This window comes from Oncorhynchus keta, chromosome 17, assembly GCF_023373465.1.
Source record: "Oncorhynchus keta strain PuntledgeMale-10-30-2019 chromosome 17, Oket_V2, whole genome shotgun sequence".
NCBI classification, from domain to species: Eukaryota; Metazoa; Chordata; class Actinopteri; order Salmoniformes; family Salmonidae; genus Oncorhynchus; species Oncorhynchus keta.
The window spans coordinates 58,222,737-58,250,630 of NC_068437.1; the positions used below are offsets into that span (position 1 = coordinate 58,222,737).

The 27,894-nt window shown below is 44.4% G+C and overlaps 1 protein-coding gene and 1 long non-coding RNA gene across 7 annotated transcripts in view; one reads left to right on the forward strand and one right to left on the reverse strand.

The window, feature by feature from the left end:
* Window positions 1-11,462: 11,462 nt before the first annotated feature.
* Window positions 11,463-12,492, forward strand: LOC127908496 (uncharacterized). 5 transcript variants are annotated; one of them, XR_008067433.1, is made up of 5 exons: window positions 11,463-11,577; window positions 11,610-11,769; window positions 11,802-11,993; window positions 12,026-12,121; window positions 12,346-12,492. It is a non-coding gene; the product is annotated as an uncharacterized LOC127908496 (long non-coding RNA). The 5 variants fall into 5 exon arrangements; XR_008067438.1 differs by having other exon boundaries at window positions 11,802-11,961; XR_008067437.1 differs by having other exon boundaries at window positions 11,610-11,737.
* The window catches only part of LOC118378603 (growth arrest-specific protein 2), a 102,151-nt gene continuing 86,059 nt past the window's right edge, over window positions 11,803-27,894 (reverse strand). For both annotated transcript variants that reach the window (XM_052466776.1, XM_052466775.1), the window contains exon 8: window positions 11,803-12,675. In XM_052466776.1, the coding sequence (XP_052322736.1) occupies window positions 12,466-12,675 (210 nt within the window). In that variant the 3' untranslated portion in view covers window positions 11,803-12,465. The remainder of the gene's footprint in view (window positions 12,676-27,894) is intronic.

A 27,894-nucleotide genomic window follows, 5' to 3' on the forward strand; every position in this document is an offset into this window, starting at 1 on the left:
CTCCCCGAATATGCCGATTTGGCACTCGCCATCTGTAAAAAGAAGGCGACTCAATTACCACCCCATTGACAGGGGGATTGTGTGATAGATCTCTTGGTGAAAAGCTGCACTTCCCAGGAGTCACATGTATCCTCTGTCACAGGAGGAGACGGTGGCTATGGAGACATGTGCCAGGAGGAGACGGTGGCTATGGAGACATGTGCCAGGAGGAGACGGTGGCTATGGAGACATGTGCCACCGAATCTCTGGGACAGGGATACATTCAGCCTTCCATCTCACCTGTCTCCTCAAGTTTATTTTTTGTGAAGAAAAAGGATGGAGGTTTGCGCCCGTGTATTGATATTCGAGGTTTGAATAAGATCACGGTAAAATACAGTTACCCGCTACCGCTCATAGCCAGTATGACCGAGTCATTACACGGGGCGAGCTTCTTCACAAAATTGTACCTCAGGAGCGCTTACAACCTGGTGCGTATCCGGGCGGGAGATGAGTGGAAGACAGCATTTAGCACCACTTCTGGCCATTATGAGTACCTCGTCATGCCATACGGGTTAAAACCTCTTAAGCTTAGGGCTGAATACTGCCCCCTTTGGAGGAAGTGCGTACCCAAAGTAAAAAGTTGGTTGACAGTGTTGAGGGATGGGTAATGTTGTCTTGACTCTTGGTTGACAGTGTTGGGGATGGGTAATGTCGTCTTGACTCTTGGTTGACAGTGTTGGGATGGGTAATGTAGTCTTGACTCTTGGTTGACAGTGTTGGGGGATGGGTAATGTAGTCTTTACTTTTGGTTGACAGTGTTGGGGGATGGGTAATGTTGTCTTGACTCTTGGTTGACAGTGTTGGGGGGATGGGTAATGTAGTCTTGACTCTTGGTTGACAGTGTTGGGGGATGGGTAATGTAGTCTTGACTCTTGGTTGACAGTGTTGGGGATGGGTAATGTAGTCTTGACTCTTGGTTGACAGTGTTGGGGGACGGGTAATGTAGTCTTGACTCTTGGTTGACAGTGTTGGGGGATGGGTAATGTAGTCTTGACTCTTGGTTGACAGTGTTGGGGGATGGGTAATGTAGTCTTGACTCTTGGTTGACAGTGTTGGGGGATGGGTAATGTAGTCTTGACTCTTGGTTGACAGTGTTGGGGGATGGGTAATGTAGTCTTGACTCTTGGTTGACAGTGTTGGGGGATGGGTTATATATTGATGCTCGAGTGCCAAATCAACACAAATGTGTTTCTATTTGTCTTTGTTACTTCATTTGGAGTCTTATTTTGTATATAGATTTTTATATAGTTTTTAGTGTTATGATTATTTATTTGTGTTGTTCCTAATGTCTGAATAAAAATAACAGTTAGTTCAGAATGGTGCTTTTTTGTTGGGGCGGTGGGCGCTGAGGAAGCAATACCCAGCTTGAACCACCACTGCCTATGCCACACCGATGGCTGCGCCCCCACAACACCCATGGCTGCTCCCCTGCCCAGTCGCAAAGTCCAAAGAGTAGGGCCTAATGCATTTATTTCAATGACCTGATTTCCTTAAAGGAAACTGTAACTCGGTACAGTTGTTGGGTGTGGCGTTTCATACACTGCTCCAAAAGAATAAAGGGAACACTAAAATAACACATCCTAGATCTGAATGAATGAAATATTCTTATTAAATACTTTTTTCTTTACATAGTTGAATGTGCTGACAACAAAATCACACAAATTATCAATGGAAATCAAATTTATGAACCCATGTAGGTCTGGAAGTGTCACACTCAAAATTAAAGTGGAAAACCACACTACAGGCTGATCCAACTTTGATGTAAGTCGCTCTGGATAAGAGCGTCTGCTAAATGACTTAAATGTAAATGTAAATGTAATGTAATGTCCTTAAAACAAGTCAAAATGTGGCTCAGTAGTGTGTGGGGCCTCCACGTGCCTATATGACCTCCCTACAATGCCTGGGCATGCTCCTGTTGAGGTGGCGGATGGTCTCCTGAGGGATCTCCTCCCAGACCTGGACTAAAGCATCCTCCTGGACCAAAGTCAACTCCTGGACAGTCTGTGGCGTTGGTGGATGGAGCGAGACATGATGTCCCAGATGTGCTCAATAGGATTCAGGTCTGGGGAACGGGCGGGCCAGTCCATAGCATCAATGCCTTCCTCTCTTTTTTATTTTATTTTTTACCCCTTTTTACTCCCCAATTTCGTGGTGTCCAATTGTTGTAGTAGCTACTATCTTGTCTCATCGCTACAACGTACAGGCTCAGGAGAGACGGTCCTCCGATACACAACCCAACCTAGCCGCACTGCTTCTTAACACAGCGCGCATCCAACCCAGCCGCGCCAATGTGCCGGAGGAAATACCGTGCACCTGGCAACCTTGGTTAGCGCTATGAGACAAGGACATTCCTACCGAACAAGCCCTCCCTAATCCGGCGACGCTAGGCCAATTGTGCATAGCCCCATGGACCTCCCAGTCGCGGCCGGTTACGACAGAGCCTGGGCGCGAACCCAGAGTCTCTGAGCTGCAGTACAGCGCCCTTAACCACTGCGCCACCCAGGAGGCAATGCCTCTTGCAGGAACTGCTGACACACTCCAGCCACATGAGGTCTAGCATTGTCTTGCATTAGGAGGAACCCAGGGCCAACCGCACCAGCATATGGTCTCATAAGGGATCTGAGGATCTCATCTCGGTACCTAGTGGCAGTCAGGCTACCTCTGGTGAGCACATGGAGGGCTGTGCGGCCCCCCAAAGAAAGGCCACCCCACACCATGACTGACCCACCGCCAAACCGGTTGTAGTGTCTTAATCCTTAGTACTTATTTATATAATAACAAAGACTCTGAATACAAGCAATTGAACTGGAGCTTCACATTTACTCAAACGAGTTAGTACCAGAATAACATAGAACAACACTGCGCATGACCAAGGGTGCTCCATCCTTAAAGGGGACATCAGTAATTAACAGAACATAACATTCCTTGTCTTATACAATCAGAGTTACTTTTACCAAACCACAACTGAAACATTTCCCAGAACTTGTTGTAGTTATTTTGCATCTTTTAATTTGAACTTGAACAGTTAGTTTTTGTTTGTTTGTTTAGAAGTGTAGTCTGTCTGGTGGACGGTGCCTTCGTTCTGGGTAGCGCCTCAGATTGTCTGGAGGCTCCTGAACATCCTCAGTGTGTGCTTGTTCCATTATAGCGTCTGCTATAGCAGCACCTTCATCAACATGTTCCCTTCTTTCAGCCTGGGGTCTCTCTACTGCCCCACGGTCCTCTACAGTTCCCTGTGTGTCACTCTCAGGATCTCTCTGTGCCTGTTCTCTCTCGATTGTTGTGCTGTTTTCCGTGGAATGCATTTGGTTAATGTGACGCCGCCACATTATGTCTGGGCTCACTTGAACCTGGTAAGTTCTGGGTTCCGTTTGTGTGTTTACGGTCCCTCTTGTCCATTTCCCTCCTCTTCTGTAGTCTCGCACCATCACTTCCTGTCTTGTTTGGAGATGGCACTCCCGGCCACCAGAGAGCATCTTGGCTTGTTTGTTCAGCACTTCATTACGCCTGTTTGGCTTCATGATGTCCAGCTGTGTGCGGAGAGGCCTCCCGAACATCAGTGTGGCTGGGCTTTCATTTGTCGTGGCATGTGGTGTGTTTAGGTAGGAGGCCAGGAACTTGGCCAGTTTTGTTTGCAAAGTCCCTTCGTCTTGTTTTGCTGCACAGAGTCCTTGCTTTAGGGTTTGCACAAAGCGTTCTGCCAGCCCATTGGTGGCAGGGTGGTACGGAGCTGAGGTTGAGTGTTTGATTCCATTTACTGACATGAATCTTGTAAACTCGTTACTTACAAAAGCTTGCACGTTGTCACTTACCAGCTGCAGTGGCAAACCGAAGCGTGCAAACGTTGTTCTGAGACACTCTATCGTCTGAGCTGAGGTGGAGGAGTCAGTGCAAAACACCTCTGGCCATTTGGAATGGGCATCAACTATAACCAGAAACATGTGCTTTTCAAAAGGGACCAGCGTAGTCCACATGAATTCTCTGCCATGGCTCTGTGGGCCATTCCCATGGGTGGACTGGGACAGGAGCAGGCATGTGAAGGGTTTCCAAACATCCTCTACAGTTCTTCACCATGTTTTCTATCTGTTGATCCAGAAGTGGCTCTCTGTGAGTTACTTCATTTTGACAATTCCAACAGGACCTTCATGTAGTTGCTGCAAGACTAGATGTTGGCATTTCTGGGGTATCATGACTCTCATTCCCCACATCAAACATTCTGGTACCTTGTAATTTCGTTTCTCCGCTGGAAATACGGAGTCAGCTCCTTTCTGCCAGTAGCTGGCCATCCTGACATGGTGTAGGTGTACACTTTTGACAAGGTCACATCTTTCCTTGTCTCCTGTTTGATAACTGTGCTTGTGACCGGTAGTGCCTCAAGCTGAGCGGTATGGAACATGTCCACTGCATCCACCCTCCTTTGTCTTTCTCTTGTACACGACAGTCTGGATAATCCATCTGCATTTGTGTGGAGGGATGACGGCTTAAACAATGTCAATGACTCATACCTGTAACCTGGCTGCTGTCATTGCCGGAATGCCTTTCTTTGGACTGAAAATGAAAGCAACGGCTGGTGATCTGTAACCAGTGTGAAACGCTTGCCATATAGGTATGCGTGGAATTTCTTGACGCCCCACACTAGTGCCAGTGCTTCTTTGTCGATTTGTGAGTAGTTTTTCTCTGCATCATTCAATGTTTGTGACGCAAATGCAACTGGCCTCTCTGACCCATCTTTCAGTGTGTGTGAAAGGACTGCCCCTAATCCATAAGGGGACGCATCACAAGCCAACTTCACTGGCATTTCAGGGTTGTAAATGCATCAGGACCTGTTCAGATGTTATGAGCCGTTTTGCCTCCAGAAATGCATTTTCACACTGCTTTGTCCACCGCCATGTCCTATTCTTTTCCAGGAGCTGATTTAGAGGCTGGAGTACTGCTGAAAGGTTTGGGCAGAATCTTCTGTAGTAATTGATCAATCCTGTGAAAGATCTCACTTCTGTGATATTTTGTGTTCGTGGTGCCTGTACCTCGATTTTGTCCTGTGTTTTGTCCATCGCAGTCAATTTCATGTCCACATCTTGTCTTTGAAGAACTCACACTTCTGTAAGTTTGCCTGTAGACCATACTCTTTCAGTCTTTTCAGGACCTCTTCCAGGTTAGCCAGGTGCTCTTTGTCGGTGGGTCCTGCTATGATCATGTCATCCAGGATACACTGGGTTCCTGGGATTCCTTGCAAAATCTGGTCAATAGTTCGTTGCCAAATGGCTGGGGCTGATGCAATGCCAAAAACCGGGCGGTTATACCTGTATAGACCTTTATGTGTGTTTATTGTCAGGTACTGTTTGGAACTCTCTTCAACCGGTAGCTGCAGGTAAGCCTGTTTCAGATCGATTTTACTGAAGTGTTTCCCTCCAGCTAGTGTAGCAAAGATGTTATCCAGACGTGGTAGGGGGTATTGGTCCACATGCAACATTGAATTCACAGTTACCTTGAAGTCCCCACACATTCTAACAGACCCGTCTTTCTTCACAATAGGAACAATGGGTGTGGCCCATTCGCTTCTGTCCACTTTCGTCAGGATCCCTGTATCCTGCAAGCGATCGATTTCCGCTTCCACCTTTGGTCTCAGGGAGTATGGAACAGATCTGGCTTTGCAGAATTTGGGGGTTGCGTCATCTCTTAGTACACGTTTTGCTGTGAAGCCTTTTACTGTTCCCATCTGATCACTGAAAACTGTGTTGTATTTCTTCCACAAGTGTTCCAGTGTTTGGTCTGTACCTTTCCCTTTGGACTGGAACGTGTGGAGCATTTTCAAGTCACACCAGTTCAGCTTTATTTTTGAAAGCCATTCCCTGCCAAATAATGGGGGGCCAGTTCCAGGCACCACATACAGCTGTAACTGCTGTGTTTGCCCCCCATAACGCACTCTGACCTGCAACGCCCCCATTGGGCTCAATCTCTCTCCTGAGTATGTCTTCAGTAACACATTGGTGTTCTTCAGCTTGATAGCCTTAAAGTGCTCATTGTAGACGGTTGTGGAAATTATAGACACTGCAGATCCTGTGTCCAGCTCCATTTTGAGGGGTTTGCCTTCGATATCTGGTGTCACCCATATTATGCTACTGCTGGGAGAAGTCACTGTGTTTAACTCCATTGTACCAATTAAATCGTTCATCTGAATCACTGCCACTGTTCTCTGCTAGTGCTTTCACAGACCTTTTAATTAATTTTCACAGTTTTCCTGTTGTGACTGTGTGACGTAGAAGTCCGTCACTGGCCGCGGGCAGCATTTGGTTCTTTAACGCACACACATATTCATCACTCCTCCCTGCGCCATTATAAGATAAGTTAACAATGTGGGTCGACACACTAATTAACTTCTGTCTTGGTGCATGCATTTCACACTTGTCAGTGTTCATATTTGAGAGATACAATAATTATTATACTTATCAATGTTGTGGATGAGCGCATTGTTTGTTTGTTCTGTTCCTCTCTCTCCATCTCTGTAGCTTCCGGGTATGCTGGAAAAGGACCCGAGCTAAGGGAAATGGGTTGGCTTTATAGTGCCTGTCCCAAATGGCTCAGTAATGCATATGGGCATATTGAAAGATATTGTCAGTAGTGATGTAATGTTGTAAATGTTATGTTGTGATATTGTTTAAAACCGTGTTGCAATGTATATCCTTTAGTATGTTTAGTTCATGGAAAATGTAGGTTTGTATTGTTAATTGATTAATTAACCAGGGTTAATTGTTCTGAGGGGAGGGGCTAGCCCTAAAAAAGGAGCCTCTCTTTCAGTCATGGGGAGGACATTTTGGATTGAGCTGTGGATGGGGCAGCATTGTTTTTAAGCTGTCCCATAAGGTAGACGTTGATGGCAGTACTGTTGTTTTTTGTTCCGGAATTCACTTGTAAATAAACACCTTTGCACAGAAGAATTATTATTATTATTATTATTAACTTTTGCGGTTCCGCCATCTTTTTATTTTGATAGAGGTTAGGTTATCCAGTTTAGCCTTCTGGCCTACTCTACGTGACAGACTGAATTTTGCTCTGCATGCTCTTTGAATGTGCCCCCTTCTACTGCATTTGTGACAAATTTTGTCTTTGAAACGGCAGTCCTCTGCTCTGTGACCATCTCTGTCACACCTGTTGCATTTTTTTGGCCACACGGGGGCGCTGTCGGCTGCATGAAAACTTGTGCAGGGAAATTTGTGACCGGTCAGTACTTCTTTTACTTTGCAACTCAAATGCATCTTTAGTCGCGATTTCCATAGCCACAGCAATTTCAACTGCCTTTGCAAACGTGAGCTCTGATTCTGTGAGCAAACGTTTTTGAATGTGTTCATGTTTCAGTCCACGAACAAATCTATTCCTTAATGTGTCATTTAGGTTTTAATGCAATGTCATTTAGGTTCTAACACCCTCCCCCTCAAACTGGCAAAAATGTTCAGACAGTTTGAGGGGCAGTCAGATCTCTTAGCAAACTATGTTTTTGGGCCAATTAAACTCAACAACGCTGGTACTATTTTGTTATCAGCAATGTCGTTTGCAATGAAGTACTGTTCTAGTCGTTCAATGTAAGTTGCCCAGTTTTCTTGCGTGTCATCAAACACATCTATTTTCCCGATGCCGTTCTCTTTACCTCCGGCTCCACAGGTCTCTGATCTGCCGCCTCGTTCTCGTCAGCTCTCCCCTCGTCTTCACTGCTTGCTAGCTGTTGTGCTACAGGGTCAAAATCTTCCTCTCTTCCTACGAACTCCATCTGTATTCGTGATGCACACTGCAGGTAATCATCCTCGTCGCCATTGTAGTGTCTTAACACTTAGTACTTATTTATGTAATAAGAAAGACTCTGAATACAAGCAATTGAACTGGAGCTTCACATTTACTCAAACGAGTTAGTACCAGACTAACATAGAACAACACTGTGCATGACCAAGGGTGCTCCATCCTTAAAGGGGACATCAGTAATTAACAGAACATAACACCGGTCGTGCTGGAGGATGTTGCAGGCAGCAGAACGTTCTCCACTGCGTCTCCAGACTCTGTCACGTCTGTCACGTGGTCAGTGTGAACCTGCTTTCATCTGTGAAGAGCACAGGGCGCCAGTGGCGAATTTGCCAATCTTTGTGTTCTCTGGAAAATGCCAAACGTCCTGCATGGTGTTGGGCTGTAAGCACAACCCCCACCTGTGGACGTCGGGCCCTCATACCACCCTCATGGAGTCTGTTTCTGACCGTTTGAGCAGACACATGCACATTTGTGGCCTGCTGGAGGTCATTTTGCAGGGCTCTGGCAGTGCTCCTCCTGCTCCTCCTTGCACAAAGGCAGAGGTAGCGGTCCTGCTGCTGGGTTGTTGCCTTCCTACGGCCTCCTCCACGTCTCCTGATGTACTGGCCTGTCTCCTGGTAGCGCCTCCATGCTCTGGACACTACGCTGACAGACACAGCAAACCTTCTTGCCACAGCTCGCATTGATGTGTCATCCTGGATGAGCTGCACTACCTGAGCCACTTGTGTGGGTTGTAGACTCCGTCTCATGCTACCACTAGAGTGAAAGCACCGCCAGCATTCAAAAGTGACCAAAACATCAGCCAGGAAGCATAGGAACTGAGAAGTGGTCTGTGGTCACCACTCCTTTATTTGGGGTGTCTTGCTAATTGCCTATAATTTCCACCTGTTTTCTATTCCATTTGCACAACAGCATGTGAAATTTATTGTCAATCAGTGTTGCTTCCTAAGTGGACAGTTTGATTTCACAGAAGTGTGATTGACTTGGAGTTACATTGTGTTGTTTAAGTGTTCCCTTTATTTTTTTGAGCAGTGTATGTTTGTTCGGTATAGTTTAATGTTCTGTTCTTGGCCCGGTTTCCGGATAAGCAATGGAACTGAGTGTTTTAATGATGCATCTTTCCTACAACGGCGTAACATGTAAAATGCGTTTCCCAAAGCACCACGCAGAGAGAACGTTCACGAGGTGTCTACGGATCGAAAGAAAAGAGAGCGCTGCTCTATGATAATCGCTCTACATTCAAATCTTACTTTAACATAATTATTTCCCAATACCGATGATGGATGAACTCTTAGAGATTACCACATACGGCTGCAAATAGAGGCGGTTTATTGTAATACTTGTGCATACTCAGTAAAATGCACTGAATCACAGATTTGACACATTGCGCACGTTAGGCTACCTATCATTAAATATATTGAGACAAATTACAGACAGTAGCATTCAAGTAACAAAATATAATTCAATTGATTGAACATTAAATGTATTTCAATAGTATTAAAATGGGCCTATTTGGGCTTGTTTGTATAAATTGCAAAGACATTGGAAACTTTTGTATTTGTAGTCAACTTTGTTCAGATGTCATCGGTAGGTGGCAGACGGAAAAACCCATGTGATTCTAGGTTCATATTTATCGGAGATCTGTGAATAAAAAAAAAACATGTAACGTCGCATTTAGCTGTTCTGAGGTAGGTTATTAGATTACGAGCGTTTTCCGGTGCAACGTTAATAACAATGGCTTTGTGAAACCGCCAGGGATATTGTACGATGCTCCTACGAAGGTTCTAACGATTAATTTATCCTTAACATGCTTTTGGGAAACCGGGCCCTATTCTGTTTGAATGATTGTAATCTAATGCACTGTTCTAATGTTCCGTCCTCTTTTTAAATAAATTCAATACATTGTATTATAAAATGGATGTGTTGTCTTGGTGATTGTTTATGTATTCTAGTAGTTTGTGTGAATAAAGTGATGTTATTGAATTCTAGTAGTTCCTGGTTGGTTCATAGTTCTAATCAGTAATGTAACCCAGCAGTGATCTGTCGGTGCTACAGGCTCTACCCCCAAAAAACAGCCTATTTATTCCCTGTCATGTACACTTTAGAACACAACCCTATGGGGTCCTGTTCAAAAGTAGTGCACAGCACTATAGGCTAGTGTGTAAAATAGACTATGTGTTCTGTGACTGAATAACATTGATGAAGGATAACGACTCCGATTTCTATGCTGTTGTAAAACAGGTTACATTGTAAATGTGAATAAAAGAGGATTAGACTTGATTTGGAGGTTGCTCTGACGGTTGGTTGAATAAAAAAATCTGTTAGTCTGGTTTCGCAACTTGGAACAGGCCAGTGCCAGTCATCACGTTGTAGTTGTGGATGGCCATTGACAGTACTGTAACATACCAGTAGGTGTCAGTAAAGTAGCAATCAACACTAGTCTTGTCCACCAGCCAGCTCTCTAGCAATTTGCCAGGGGATGAGATTGAATGAACACAAATCTAAGTTATCGTAGACAGACCGACCATCATACAATACATGTTATCTGGATCAGTCCTCTTGCCATTCACAAGAATTCAAGTAAATATTCTACATTTGATTGTCTCTTTAATCCTCAGAAATCATCTTCTCACAATAATGATGTTAATTTAGTAGCGTTCCTTCACAAATTATCAAAAGCTTTTAACTTCAAAAACAGGAGAGACAAACTAGCTCATGAAAAAAAAGAGAAATCACTCATAATAGCACATTGGAGAAATTAATAGACATTACAGAGATACATAATCATAATAAACACATCCTACTTATAGCTATTCATATTAGTCAGGACTTTTAACATAGTAAAGTAGCACTATTTCAAACATATTTTAAATGTTGACTTCCATTAGAATGAATGGTGGAACCCTTTGGTCTTTAAAGCAACAATGCTCAAGCCAGAGACAGGTCCCTGGGCGTGGTGACCGGTAAGCCCGTAACCGGTAAGCCCGTAACCGGTAAGCCCGTACTGTGACTGAAGGTGGGATTACATCTAAAAAACATATTGTTTTAGCCATGATTATCTTCCCTTGTGTGGTGTAGCTGCATATTTAGAAAACAAGGAAAGGAGAAAGCCCATGATTGGAGGAACATGATTGGTGGAACCGTAGGAGGAACATGATTGGTGGAACATGTCCAGATTTAGCTTGACCAGTATCCAATCATTATTCAGAATATATCCATTATTACAGAAGTCATACTATATTTTCACACTATTAAATGAATGAATGACAAAAGTCAAACAAAATACACACAAGGTAACATTATAAAACATGCTTTTAGTACCAAATATACCAGCCTCAATCCCCGGCTAAAAATGATTGTCGAAATGATTGCATAGATAATTCTCAAAGGCTGTAAATCCAAATCAAACTGTCACGTTGACGCTAGTTCGCCGTGACTGCTAGGACAGGAGATATATACCTGCTGGCCACTGTCTGTTCTGTAGCTCAGGTGGGCCGGCTGTGGCTTACATCAACTAGAAGACATGCTGTACATGCAACTGGTTGGAATCTGGTTGGAATGACACTGTGTCAGCTGGCTTTGCTCTGTGTCACTGTCATTTCAATCAGTTTTGCTAGTCCGGAAAGGCAGAGGTCATTTCCTCAGGTCCTCATGAATGTCTTTACTTCTTGTTGCGGTAGTAGGCGGTCATTTTTACTTCTTGTTGCGGTAGTAGGCGGCCATTTTTACTTTTTGTTGCGGTAGTAGGTGGCCATCTTTACTTCTTGTTGCGGTAGTAGGCGGCCATTTTTACTTCTTGTTGCGGTAGTAGGCGGCCATCTTTACTTCTTGTGGCGGTAGTAGGCGGCCATTTTTACTTCTTGTTCCGGTAGTAGGCGGCCATTTTTACTTTTTGTTGTGGTAGTAGGTGGCCATCTTTACTTCTTGTTGCGGTAGTAGGTGGCCATCTTTACTTCTTGTTGCTGTAGTAGGTGGCCATCTTTACTTCTTGTTGCGGTAGTAGGTGGCCATCTTTACTTCTTGTTGCGGTAGTAGGTGGCCATCTTTACTTCTTGTTGCGGTAGTAGGTGGCCATCTTTACTTCTTGTTGCGGTAGTAGGTGGCCATCTTTACTTCTTGTTGCGGTAGTAGGTGGCCATCTTTACTTCTTGTTGCGGTAGTAGGTGGCCATCTTTACTTCTTGTTGCTGTAGTAGGTGGCCATCTTTACTTCTTGTTGCGGTAGTAGGTGGCCATCTTTACTTCTTGTTGCGGTAGTAGGGGGCCATCTTTACTTCTTGTTGTGGTAGTAGGTGGCCATCTTTACTTCTTGTTGCGGTAGTAGGCGGCCATCTTTACTTCTTGTTGCGGTAGTAGGGGGCCATCTTTACTTCTTGTTGCGGTAGTAGGTGGCCATCTTTACTTCTTGTTGCGGTAGTAGGCGGCCATCTTTACTTCTTGTTGCGGTAGCAGGCGGCCATTTTTACTTCTTGTTGCGGTAGTAGGCGGCCATCTTTACTTCTTGTTGCGGTAGTAGGCGGCCATTTTTACTTCTTGTTGTGGTAGTAGGCCACCACCACCATCCTCGCATTGCTCAAACTGATCCCCTTGGTTGAAGCGTCAGTTGACTTCTTGCTGCGGTAGTGTACGGCCATCTTTACTTCTTGCTGCGGTAGTGTGCGGCCACCACCAAGTAGCTGTCTGGGGTGAGGTCCTTGGTGTTGGGGGACTTGGGGGACATGGGAAAGGTCTTCCCCTCCACTCTGGAGATCTGGAGCATCCGACATGGGTCGTGTTTCAGCAGGTAGCTCTCAAAAGTCTCCCAGCCTCCTCCCACACGCACCATCACATGCTTGTTGTGTAACATCTAGGACAAGAAGAAGAAGATTACTTTATTGTCCAGTCAGTGTTCACAAATGTTAAAATAAAATAAAAAATCAGGGAAAATCTTTAGCTGACAACGATATTATTTCACGGTGTAGTACAAGGGTATTCAAATGCCAGCCTGGAGATTCAGAGTACTGCTGGTCTTCTGTTCTACCTGCTCATTCATTGCACTGACCTGATATCCCAGGACTAAACACAGACCTTGATTAGAGGGGAAGAATGAAAATCACAATGGAAATGGTCTTTGAGGTCCAGATTTAGTGTAGGAGATGGACGTCTCTAGTAACTCACAGCTAGTACAATGGCTTTGTTTGATTCCTTTTCACAAATAAATGACTCCAAAATTAAAAATTAGACTCACTCCAAAACTAAACTACTGTAAACACTACTCCTGCTGCTACCGTCTGTAAGGTGGTACTACTGTAAACACTACTCCTGCTGCTACGTCTAACGTGGTACTACTGTAAACACTAATCCTGCTGCTACCTGCTACTGTCTGTAAGGTGGTACTACTGTAAACACTAGTCCTGCTGCTACCTGCTACTGTCTGTAAGGTGGTACTACTGTAAACACTAGTCCTGCTGCTACCGTCTAATGTGGTACTACTGTAAACACCACTCCTGCTGCTACCTGCTACTGTCTGTAAGGTGGTACTACTGTAAACACTAGTCCTGCTGCTACCGTCTAATGTGGTACTACTGTAAACACTAGTCCTGCCTGCTGGCTGCTACTGTCTGTAAGGTGGTACTACTGTAAACACTAGTCCTGCCTGCTACCTGCTACTGTCTGTAAGGTGGTACTACTGTAAACACTACTCCTGTCTGCTACCGTCTGTAACGTGGTACTACTGTAAACACTTCTCCTGTCTGCTACCGTCTGTAAAGTGGTACTTCTGTAAACACTACTCCTGCTGCTACCTTCTACTGTCTGTTACATGGTACTACTGTAAACACTTCTCCTGTGTGCTACCGTCTGTAAAGTGGTACTACTGTAAACACTAGTCCTGCTGCTACCTGCCACTGTCTGTAACATGGTACTACTGTAAACACTACTCCTGCTGCTACCGTCCGTTAACATGGTACTACTGTAAACACTACTCCTGCTGCTACCGTCTAACGTGATACTACTGTAAACACTTCTTCTGCCATCTGTAAGGTGGTACTACTGTAAACACTAGTCCTGCTGCTATCTGCTACCGTCTATAATGTGGTACTACTGTAAACACTAGTCCTGCTGCTACCGTCTAAGGTGGTACTACTGTAAACACTAATCCTGCTGTTACCGTCTAACGTGGTACTACTGTAAACACTAGTCCTGCTGCTACCTGCTACTGCCTGTGAGGTGGTACTACTGTAAACACTACTCCTGCCTGCTACCTGCTACTGTCTGTAAGGTGGTACTACTGTAAACACTACTCCTGCTGCTACCGTCTAAGGTGGTACTACTGTAAACACTACTCCTGCTGCTACCTGCTACTGTCTGTAAGGTGGTACTACTGTAAACACTACTCCTGCTGCTACCGTCTAACGTGGTACTACTGTAAACACTAGTCCTGCTGCTATCTGCTACCATCTGTAATGTGGTACTACTGTAAACACTAGTCCTGCTGCTACCGTCTAACGTGGTACTACTGTAAACACTAATCCTGCTGCTACCGTCTAAGGTGGTACTACTGTAAACACTACTCCTGCTGCTACTGTCTAAGGTGGTACTACTGTAAACACTAGTCCTGCTGTACTAACGTGGTACTACTGTAAACACTACTCCTGCTGCTACCTGCTACTGTCTGTAAGGTGGTACTACTGTAAACACTAGTCCTGCCTGCTGGCTGCTACTGTCTGTAAGGTGGTACTACTGTAAACACTAGTCCTGCCTGCTACCTGCTACTGTCTGTAAGGTGGTACTACTGTAAACACTACTCCTGCCTGCTGGCTGCTACTATCTGTAAGGTGGTACTAGTGTAAACACTAATCCTGCTGCTACCGTCTGTAACGTGGTACTACTGTAAACACTTCTCCTGTCTGCTACCGTCTGTAACATGGTACTACTGTAAACACTTCTCCTGTCTGCTACCGTCTGTAACATGGTACTACTGTAAACACTACTCCAGCTGCTACCTGCCACTGTCTGTAACATGGTACTACTGTAAACACTTCTCCTGTCTGCTGCCGTCTGTAAAGTGGTACTACTGTAAACACTAGTCCTGCTGCTACCTGCCACTGTCTGTAACATGGTACTACTGTAAACACTACTCCTGCTGCTACCGTCCGTTAACATGGTACTACTGTAAACACTACTCCTGCTGCTACCGTCTAACGTGGTACTACTGTAAACACTTCTCCTGTCTTCTGCCATCTGTAAGGTGGTACTACTGTAAACACTAGTCCTGCTGCTATCTGCTACCGTCTGGTACTACTGTAAACACTAGTCCTGCTGCTACCGTCTAAGGTGGTACTACTGTAAACACTAATCCTGCCTGTACTACTGTAAACACTAGTCCTGCTGCTACCTGCTACTGCCTGTGAGGTGGTACTACTGTAAACACTACTCCTGCCTGCTACCTGCTACTGTCTGTAAGGTGGTACTATTGTAAACACGACTCCTGCTGCTACCTGCTACTGTCTAAGGTGGTACTACTGTAAACACTACTCCTGCTGCTACCTGCTACTGTCTGACATGGTACTACTTTAAACACTTCTCCTGTCTGCTACTGTCTGTAAGGTGGTACTACTGTAAACACTAGTCCTGCTCTGTCTAACGTGGTACTACTGTAAACACTAGTCCTGCTGCTATCTGCTGTCTGTAATGTGGTACTACTGTAAACACTAGTCCTGTTGCTACCGTCGAAGGTGGTACTACTGTAAACACTAATCCTGCTGTTACCGTCTAACGTGGTACTACTGTAAACACTACTCCTGCTGCTACCTGCTACTGCCTGTGAGGTGGTACTACTGTAAACACTACTCCTGCCTGCTACTGTCTGGTACTACTGTAAACACTAGTCCTGCTGCTACCGTCTAATGTGGTACTACTGTAAACACTACTCCTGCTGCTACCTGCTACTGTCTGTAAGGTGGTACTACTGTAAACACTAGTCCTGCTGCTACCTGCTACTGTCTGTAAGGTGGTACTACTGTAAACACTAGTCCTGCCTGCTACCTGCTACTGTCTGTAAGGTGGTACTACTGTAAACACTACTCCTGCCTGCTACCTGCTACTGTCTGTAAGGTGGTACTAGTGTAAACACTAATCCTGCTGCTACCGTCTGTAACGTGGTACTACTGTAAACACTTCTCCTGTCTGCTACCGTCTGTAACGTGGTACTACTGTAAACACTTCTCCTGTCTGCTACCGCTTCTGTAAACACTACTCCTGCTGCTACCTTCTACTGTCTGTTACATGGTACTACTGTAAACACTTCTCCTGTGTGCTACCGTCTGTAAAGTGGTACTACTGTAAACACTAGTCCTGCTGCTACCTGCCACTGTCTGTAACATGGTACTACTGTAAACACTACTCCCTGCTACCTCCGTTAACATGGTACTACTGTAAACACTACTCCTGCTGCTACCGTCTAACGTGATACTACTGTAAACACTTCTCCTGTCTTCTGCCAAAGGTGGTACTACTGTAAACACTAGTCCTGCTGCTATCTGCTACCGTCTATAATGTGGTACTACTGTAAACACTAGTCCTGCTGCTACTGTCTAAGGTGGTACTACTGTAAACACTAATCCTGCTCTAACGTGGTACTACTGTAAACACTAGTCCTGCTGCTACCTGCTACTGCCTGTGAGGTGGTACTACTGTAAACACTACTCCTGCCTGCTACCTGCTACTGTCTGTAAGGTGGTACTATTGTAAACACGACTCCTGCTGCTACCTGCTACTGTCTAAGGTGGTACTACTGTAAACACTACTCCTGCTGCTACCTGCTACTGTCTGACATGGTACTACTTTAAACACTTCTCCTGTCTGCTACTGTCTGTAAGGTGGTACTACTGTAAACACTAGTCCTGCTGCTACCGTCTAACGTGGTACTACTGTAAACACTAATCCTGCTGCTACCTGCTACCGTCTGTAAGGTGGTACTACTGTAAACACTAGTCCTGCTGCTACCGTCTAATGTGGTACTACTGTAAACACTAATCCTGCTGCTACCGTCTAATGTGGTACTACTGTAAACACTAATCCTGCTGCTACCGTCTAAGGTGGTACTACTGTAAACACTACTCCTGCCTGCTACTGTCTGTAAGGTGGTACTACTGTAAACACTAGTCCTGCTGCTACCGTCTAACGTGGTACTACTGTAAACACTAGTCCTGCTGCTATCTGCTACTGTCTGTAAGGTGGTACTACTGTAAAACACTACCTGCTCTGTCTGTAACATGGTACTACTGCTACCTGCCTGCTACCTGCTACTGTCTGTAAGGTGGTACTACTGTAAACACTACTCCTGCCTGCTACCTGCTACTGTCCTGGTACTACTGTAAACACTTCTCCCTGCTACTGTCTGTAACGTGGTACTACTGTAAACACTTCCTCCTGTCTGCTACTGTCTGTAACGTGGTACTACTGTAAACACTTCTCCTGTCTGCTACCGTCTGTAATGTGGTACTACTGTAAACACTTCTCCTGTCTGCTACCTTCCTGTCTGTTACATGGTACTACTGTAAACACTACTCCTGTGTGCTGTCTGTAAAGTGGTACTACTGTAAACACTAGTCCTGCTGTCTGTAACATGGTACTACTGTAAACACTTCTCCTGTGCTACCGTCTGTAACATGGTACTACTGTAAACACTAGTCCTGCTGCTACCTGCCACTGTCTGTAACATGGTACTACTGTAAACACTTCTCCTGTCTTCTGCCGTCTAAGGTGGTACTACTGTAAACACTACTCCTGCTTGCTACCTGCTACTGTCTAATGTGGTACTACTGTAAACACTACTCCTGCTGCTACTGTCTGTAAGGTGGTACTACTGTAAACACTTCTCCTGTCTGCTACCGTCTGTAAAGTGGTACTACTGTAAACACTAGTCCTGCTGCTACCTGCTACCTGTAAGGTGGTACTACTGTAAACACTACTCCTGTCTGCTACCTGCCACTGTCTGTAACATGGTACTACTGTAAACACTTCTCCTGTCTGCTACCTACTGTCTGTAAGGTGGTACTACTGTAAACACTAGTCCTCCTGCTACCTGCTACTGTCTGTAAGGTGGTACTACTGTAAACACTACTCCTGCTGCTACCTGCTACTGTCTGTGACATGGTACTACTGTAAACACTTCTCCTGTCTGCTACCTGCTACTGTCTAAGGTGGTACTACTGTAAACACTACTCCTGCTGCTACCTGCTACTGTCTGTAAGGTGGTACTACTGTAAACACTACTCCTGCTGCTACCGTCTAACGTGGTACTACTGTAAACACTAGTCCTGCTGCTACCTGCCACTGTCTGTAACATGGTACTACTGTAAACACTTCTCCTGTCTGCTGCCGTCTGTAAAGTGGTACTACTGTAAACACTACTCCTGCTTCTACCTGCTACTGTCTAAGGTGGTACTTCTGTAAACACTACTCCTGCTGCTACCTGCTACTGTCTGTTACTACTGTAAACACTTCTCCTGTCTGCTACCGTCTGTAACATGGTACTACTGTAAACACTACTCCAGCTGCTACCTGCCACTGTCTGTAACATGGTACTACTGTAAACACTTCTCCTGTCTGCTGCCGTCTGTAAAGTGGTACTACTGTAAACACTACTCCTGCTTCTACCTGCTACTGTCTAAGGTGGTACTTCTGTAAACACTACTCCTGCTGCTACCTGCTACTGTCTGTTACATGGTACTACTGTAAACACTTCTCCTGTCTGCTACCGTCTGTAAAGTGGTACTACTGTAAACACTACTCCTGCTGCTACCTGCCACTATCTGTAATGTGGTACTACTGTAAACACTACTCCTGTCTGCTACCTGCCACTGTCTGTAACATGGTACTACTGTAAACACTTCTCCTGTCTGCTACTGTCTGTAAGGTGGTACTACTGTAAACACTAGTCATGGTGCTACCTGCTACTGTCTAAGGTGGTACTACTGTAAACACTACTCCTGCTGCTACCTGCTACTGTCTGTGACATGGTACTACTGTAAACACTTCTCCTGTCTGCTACCTGCTACTGTCTAAGGTGGTACTACTGTAAACACTACTCCTGCTGCTACCTGCTACTGTCTGTAAGGTGGTACTACTGTAAACACTACTCCTGCTGCTACCGTCTAACGTGGTACTACTGTAAACACTAGTCCTGCTGCTACCTGCCACTGTCTGTAACATGGTACTACTGTAAACACTTCTCCTGTCTGCTGCCGTCTAAGGTGGTACTACTGTAAACACTAGTCCTGCTGCTACCTGCTACTGTAAACTGGTCTGTAAACACTACTCCTGGTACTACTGTAAACACTAGTCCTGCTGCTACCTGTCTAAGGTGGTACTACTGTAAACACTACTCCTGCTGCTACCGTCTGTAAGGTGGTACTACTGTAAACACTAGTCCTGCTGCTACGTCTAACGTGGTACTACTGTAAACACTAATCCTGCTGCTACCTGCTACTGTCTGTAAGGTGGTACTACTGTAAACACTAGTCCTGCTGCTACCGTCTAATGTGGTACTACTGTAAACACTAGTCCTGCTGCTACCGTCTAACGTGGTACTACTGTAAACACTAGTCCTGCTGCTACCTGCTACTGTCTGTAAGGTGGTACTACTGTAAACACTAGTCCTGCTGCTACCGTCTAATGTGGTACTACTGTAAACACTAGTCCTGTCCTGCTACTGTCTGTAAGGTGGTACTACTGTAAACACTAGTCCTGCTGCTACCTGCTACTGTCTAAGGTGGTACTACTGTAAACACTACTCCTGCTGCTAAAAGGTGGTACTACTGTAAACACTTCTCCTGTCTGCTACCTGCCACTGTCTGTAAGGTGGTACTACTGTAAACACTAAACACTAACATGGTCCTGCTGCTACCGTCTAACGTGGTACTACTGTAAACACTAGTCCTGCTGCTATCTGCTACCATCTGTAATGTGGTACTACTGTAAACACTAGTCCTGCTGCTACCTGCTACTGTCTGTGAGGTGGTACTACTGTAAACACTAACTCCTGCTGCTACCGTCTGTAAGGTGGTACTACTGTAAACACTAAACTCCTGCTGCTACCGCTACCGTCTGTAAGGTGGTACTACTGTAAACACTAGTCCTGCTACCTGCTACTGTCTAACGTGGTACTACTGTAAACACTACTCCTGCTGCTACCTGTAAGGTGGTACTACTGTAAACACTATCCTGCCTGCTGTACTGTCTAAGGTGGTACTACTGTAAACACTACTCCTGTCTGCTACTGTCTGTAAGGTGGTACTACTGTAACACACTCCTGCTGCTAGTCTAAGGTGGTACTACTGTAAACACTAGTCCTGCTGCTACTGCTACCATCTGTAATGTGGTACTACTGTAAACACTAGTCCTGCTGCTACCGTCTAACGTGGTACTACTGTAAACACTAATCCTGCTGCTACCGTCTAAGGTGGTACTACTGTAAACACGTCTCCTGTCTGCTACTGTCTGTAAGGTGGTACTACTGTAAACACTAGTCCTGCTGCTATCTGCTACTGTCTGTAAAGTGGTACTACTGTAAACACTACTCCTGCTGCTACCGTCTAACATGGTACTACTGTAAACACTAGTCCTGCTGCTATCTGCTACCGTCTGTAATGTGGTACTACTGTAAACACTAATCCTGCTGCTACCGTCTAACATGGTACTACTGTAAACACTACTCCTGCTGCTACCGTCTAACATGGTACTACTGTAAACACTACTCCTGCTGCTACCGTCTAACATGGTACTACTGTAAACACTAGTCCTGCTGCTACCGTCTAACATGGTACTACTGTAAACACTACTCCTGCTGCTACCGTCTAACATGGTACTCCTGTACATTTTCCTGTGTTGGTTACACCAGACAAATAAATAGCGGGACAGAGAAATAAAAAAAGGCGCTATTTCCATATATCCACAATGCGTTGTGATTCCATTAAACTACCTAGCTAGCCTGCCGTCATCACGCCTGCTAATTACACGATAAACAAAAGGAGATAGCATTTACAGTAGAAGGTCTTCAGAGCCCAAGCTTTCAATCCAAGCGGTAATGAGTGCCTGCGGAAAGCCCCGTTTGACAGTGACAGGAAGTACCAGTTAACCCATGAAGGGTACGTGCGTAGAGCTGCTGACTGTTGACATTAAATGGCCAAATACAAACAGACCGTACTGTATAGTAAATATTGCTACTGAATTCCAAGTCGACACTCAATCAAGCCTGAATGGCTAGTAGCAAGTTAGATTGTGTGGCCCATAGAATTACATATATCATTTAATAGGATATCTGTGGTATGGCCTGTCCTCTTCTATACACTATAGACAACACTCTCTTTCTCTCTCTCTCCTCCAGCAGCATAACACACATTTATAAGCCTCTTTAACAGACTCAATCAACGGGCCATTGGCAGGGCACTCGTCCATGAATGTGTGCCCCCTCAGGCATTGTGACCAGGGACATAATGGGCTTTTGGCACAGAGGCCTTTTCAGTCATGTCTCTATGGTGCTGGGAGACAGGGGGACCCAGCTAGGCCTGTACCCAGGAGAGAGCAAGGAGTCTAGGGGTGAACAAGTGTCCTGGTGGCCTCTTAGCAAAGCATTTTATTGGAGAAGAGAGATGTTGGAAAAAGAGAGGGAGTTTTTTTTTTTTTTTTTTGGGTATCTGTATTTTACTTTACAATTTATCTTTTTGACAACTTCAACTTTAACTTCACTACATTCCTAAATATAATAATGTACAGTGCCTTGGGAAAGTATTCAGACCCCTTGACCTTTCCCAAATGTTGTTACATTACAGCCTTATTTTAAAATGGATTAAATACAAAAAATGCCCCCAGCAATCTACACACAATACTCCATAATGACATCACAATACCCCATAATGACATCACAATACCCCATAATGACATCACAATACCCCATAATGACAATGTGAAAACAAGTTGGTAGAAAGTTTTGCAAATGTATTAAAAATAAAAAAACAGAAACACATTTACATAAGTATTCAGACCCTTCGCTATGAGACTTGAAATTGAGCTCAGGTGCATCCTGTTTCCATTGATCGTCCTTGAGATGTCTCTACAACTTGATTGGTGTCCACCTGTGGTCAATTGGACATGATTTGGAAAGGCACACACCTGTCTATATAAGGTCCCACAGCTAACAGTGTACGTCACAGCAAAAACCATGAGGCCGAAGGCAGGATTGTGTCGAAGGCACAGATCTGGGGAAGGGTACCAAAAAAAATCTGCAGCATTGAAGGTCCCCAAGAACACAGTGGCCTCCCTCATTCTTAAATGGAAGAAGTTTGGAACCACCAAGACTCTTTCTAGAGCTGAACAATCGGGGGAGAAGGCCTTGGTCAAGGAGGTGACCAAGAATCTGATGGTCACTCTGACAGAGCTCTAGTTCCTCTGTGGAAATGGGAGAACCTTCCAGAAGGACAACAGACTCTGCAGCACTCCACCAATCAGGCACTTATGGTAGAGTGGCCAGACGGAAGCCATTCCTCAGTAAAAGGCACAACAGTCTGCTTGGAGTTTGCCAAAAGGCACCTAAAGACTCTCAGACCATGAGAAACAAGGTTCTCTGGAGAGACCTGAAAATAAATGTGCAGCAACACTCCCCATGCAACCTGACAGAGCCTGAGAGGATCTGCAGAGAAGAATGGGAGAAACTCCACAAATACAGGTGTGCCAAGCTTGTAGCATCATACCCAAGAAGACTCGAAGGCTGTAATCACTGCCAAAGGTGCTTCAACAAAGTACTGAGTAAATGATCTGAATACTCATGTAAATGTGATATTTCAGTTGTTTTTGTGGGGATAAATGAGCAAAAATGTCGAAACCTGCTTTTGCTTTGTCATTATGGGGTATTGTGATGTCATTATGGGGTATTGTGATGTCATTATGGGGTATTGTGATGTCATTATGGGGTATTGTGATGTCATTATGGGGTATTGTGATGCCATTATGGGGTATTGTGATGCCATTATGGGGTATTGTGATGCCATTATGGGGTATTGTGATGCCATTATGGGGTATTGTGATGCCATTATGGGGTATTGTGATGTCATTATGGGGTATTGTGATGTCATTATGGGGTATTGTGTGTAGATTGATGAGGGGAAAAACGATGTAATCTGTTTTAGACTAAGGCTGTAACGTAACAAAATGTGGAAAAGTCAAGGGGTACTGAATACTTTCCGAATGTACTTTTTTACTCCATTCATTTCCCCCAATAGTAGTCTTTACATTTTAAATGCTTAGCAGATTTTTTTATATTTTTAATTCACACATTTATCAAGAGAACATCCCTGATCATCCATTCTGCCTCGATCTGGCAGACTCACAAAAGAAAAATGATTTGTTTGTAAATGATGTCTGAGTGTTGGAGTGTGCCCCTGGATATACATTAATTTATTTATTTATATAATAATTGTGCAGTCTGGATTGTTTAATATAAGTCATTTGAAATTATTTATACTTTTACTTTTGATATTTAAAAGGTGTACAATGCAGAAATCACTCCTCCATTTCCTGGTTGCTAAAATTCTATTAGTTTGCCTAATTTCAGTTTGTGACAAAACAAGGAAGTATATTGTAGACAATCTAAACCGCTTTGAAATATATTTGGCATAAATACAAATATTAATATTTTTTTTTATTTTCAACTGTTTGAAGTACAAAACCGAAAGTAAAATACACAGAAACTAAACATAAGAATGAGACGCATAGAAATAGCACACAGAACTTATCTACCACTTCTTAGAGACTTTCTTTCAATTGTGAATGACAGATCTATAACTCACATTTCTATGTGAATTTGGCGGGTCGCCCAAAAAAAGTGACATATTGTAGCTTTAAATATATTTTAGCAATTACATTTACCTGTGATACTTAATATAAGTAATATTCTAACTTTCATTTATATTTAAAACTGAATACTTTAGACATTTACTCAAGTAGTATTTTACTGGGTGACAACTTGACGTGAGTTATTTTCTATCAAGGTATATTTACTTTTATTCAAGTATGACAATTGGGTACTTTTACCACCACCATTGCTAGCTGAGAACCAGAGTGAGATGGAACATATTTTCCTTGACAGCAGAGGGCACTATGGGAACAAACGGTTTATTTTAGACCCTGAACACTGGCCCATGTCCATTAAAACCAGGCTAACATACAACCTTTCTCTTATTCTGCATTTGTGATCCTCAAAGAGCTATCCATCCAGAAGCTGTGATACTGTGTGCTTACCAGCAGGGGTCCTTCTAGAGCGTATTGTCAGCCCTTGTTGACCTACAGTCCAGATCCTCCTTCAACAGCATTTCTAGACATGTGAATCCTGGTTGTGAATCCAAGATTCCAAGAGCACCAATGATACTTCATCAATCTGTATTTGTAAATAGACTTCATTCTTGCAAGGCAATTTTTTTTGTAGCAAGGTCTGTTTGAGTTAGGGGCGGTAGGTAGCTTAGTGGTAAGAGTGTTGGGCCAGTAACTGAAAGGTTGCTGGATTGAATCCCTGAGCTGACAAGGTAAAATACAGTGCCTTGCGAAAGTATTCGGCCCCCTTGAACTTTGCAGGTGCATTTATTCGGAGACTTGATTACACACAGGTGGATTGTATTTATCATCATTAGTCATTTAGGTCAACATTGGATCATTCAGAGATCCTCACTGAACTTCTGGAGAGAGTTTGCTGCACTGAAAGTAAAGGGGCTGAATAATTTTGCACGCCCAATTTTTCAGTTTTTGATTAGTTAAAAAAGTTTGAAATATCCAATAAATGTCGTTCCACTTCATGATTGTGTCCCACTTGTTGTTGATTCTTCACAACAAAATACAGTTTTATATCTTTATGTTTGAAGCCTGAAATGTGGCAAAAGGTCGCAAAGTTCAAGGGGGCCGAATGCTTTCGCAAAGCACTGTATCTCTCATTCTGCCCCTGAACAAGGCAGTTCAACCCCACTGTTCCTAGGCTGTTATTGTAAATCTGAATGTATTCTTTACTGACTTGTCTAGTTAAATAAATAGAAAGTTACAGTATTTATTTACATAAGAACATTTATATTTTATGTAAACGAGGAAACAATTAAGAATAAATACAAATCATGGCGGATAGCTCATTGGCAAGAATAACGGCATATACATTATCGTAGAGTATCTTTGTGTTTTAGAAAAAGGGCTATTCTAACCCCAACCCTTCTAACCCTAACCCCAACCCTAACCCTAACCCCAACCCTAACCCTAACCCTAACCCCAACCCTAACCCTAACCCCAACCCTAACCCCAACCCTTCTAACCCTAACCCTTCTAACCCTAACCCTTCTAACCCTAACCCTAACCCTTCTAACCCTAACCCTTCTAACCCCAACCCTTCTAACCCTAACCCTTCTAACTCCAACCCTTCTAACCCTAACCCCAACCCCAACCCTAACCCTAACCCTATCTTTGTGTTTTAGAAAAATGGCTATTCTAACCCCAACCCTTCTAACCCTAACCCTAACCCTAACCCCAACCCTAACCCTATCTTTGTGTTTTAGAAAAAGGGCTATTCTAACCCTAACCCCAACCCTAACCCTAACCCCTAACCCTAACCCTAACCCCAACCCTAACCCCAACCATAACCCTTCTAACCCCAACCCTAATCCCAACCCTAACCCTAACCCTAACCCTTCTAACCCCAACCCCAACCCCAACCCTAACCCTAACCCCAACCCTAACCCTAACCCCAACCCTAACCCTAACCCTAACCCTTCTAACCCTAACCCTTCTAACCCTAACCCTTCTAACCCTAACCCTTATAACCCTAACCCTTCTAACCCTAACCCTTCTAACCCTAACCCTTATAACCCTTATAACCCTAACCCTTATAACCCTTATAACTCTAACCCTAACCCTTCTAACCCTAACCCTTATAACCCTAACCCTTAAAACCCTAACCCTTATAACCCTTATAACCCTAACCCTAACCCTTATAACCCTAACCCTTCTAACCCTAACCCTTATAACCCTAACCCTAACCCTTATAACCCTAACCCTTCTAACCCCTACCCTAACCCTAACCATTCTAACCCCAACCCTAACCCTAACCCTTATAACCCTAACCCCAACCCTAACCCTAACCCTTATAACCCTAACCCCAACCCTAACCCTTCTAACCCTAACCCCAACCCTAACCCTTATAACCCTAACCCTTCTAACCCTAACCTCAACCCTAACCCTAACCCTTATAACCCTAACCCCAACCCTAACCCTAACCCTTATAACCCTAACCCTTATAACCCTAACCCCAACCCTAAACCTAACCCTTATAACCCTAACCCCAACCCTAACCCTAACCCTTATAACCCTAACCCTTCTAACCCTTCACCCAACCCTAACCCTTATAACCCTAACCCTTATAACCCTAACCCCAACCCTAACCCTTATAACCCTAACCCTTCTAACCCTAACCCCAACCCTAACCCTTATAACCCTAACCCTTCTAACCCCAACCCTAACCCTTATAACCCTAACCACAACCATAACCCTAACCCTTATAACCCTAACCCTTATAACCCCAACCCTAACCCGAACCCTTATAACCCTACCTCCAACCCTAACCCTTATAACCCTAACCCTTCTAACCCTAACCCCAACCCTAACCCTTATAACCCTAACCCTTCTAACCCCAACCCTAACCCTTATAACCCTAACCACAACCATAACCCTAACCCTTATAACCCTAACCCTTATAACCCCAACCCTAACCCTAACCCTTATAACCCTAACCCTTCTAACCCTAACCCCAACCCTAACCCTAACCCTTCTCACCCTAACCGTTCTAACCCTAACCTAACCCTGATGTATTATTTATCAAGCCTGTTGATCCTGAGGGCTCTCTTTTTTCCACCGAACCCCATCAACCTTGGCTGGCCCATAGAGGTAAGAAAGAGGAGTCTAGATGGATATAAACTTCTTTTTTTTAAAGCATGGATAATACAAAGAGGAGTTCTCTTTCCATCTCTATGGTGCCACAGGAGACACACAGACATAGTTGGAATACCATCACCAGTAAACCAAGCCTCAAAGCAGCAGAGGAGTTCTCTTTCCATCTCTATGGTGCCACAGGAGACACACAGACATAGTTGGAATACCATCACCAGTAAACCAAGCCTCAAAGCAGCAGAGGAGTTCTCTTTCCATCTCTATGGTGCCACAGGAGACACACAGACATAGTTGGAATACCATCACCAGTAAACCAAGCCTCAAAGCAGCAGAGGAGTTCTCTTTCCATCTCTATGGTGCCACAGGAGACACACAGACATAGTTGGAATACCATCACCAGTAAACCAAGCCTCAAAGCAGCAGAGGAGTTCTCTTTCCATCTCTATGGTGCCACAGGAGACACACAGACATAGTTGGAATACCATCACCAGTAAACCAAGCCTCAAAGCAGCAGAGGAGTTCTCTTTCCATCTCTATGGTGCCACAGGAGACACACAGACATAGTTGGAATACCATCACCAGTAAACCAAGCCTCAAAGCAGCAGAGGAGTTCTCTTTCCATCTCTATGGTGCCACAGGAGACACACAGACATAGTTGGAATACCATCACCAGTAAACCAAGCCTCAAAGCAGCAGAGGAGTTCTCTTTCCATCTCTATGGTGCCACAGGAGACACACAGACATAGTTGGAATACCATCACCAGTAAACCAAGCCTCAAAGCAGCAGAGGAGTTCTCTTTCCATCTCTATGGTGCCACAGGAGACACACAGACATAGTTGGAATACCATCACCAGTAAACCAAGCCTCAAAGCAGCAGAGGAGTTCTCTTTCCATCTCTATGGTGCCACAGGAGACACACAGACATAGTTGGAATACCATCACCAGTAAACCAAGCCTCAAAGCAGCAGAGGAGTTCTCTTTCCATCTCTATGGTGCCACAGGAGACACACAGACATAGTTGGAATACCATCACCAGTAAACCAAGCCTCAAAGCAGCAGAGGAGTTCTCTTTCCATCTCTATGGTGCCACAGGAGACACACAGACATAGT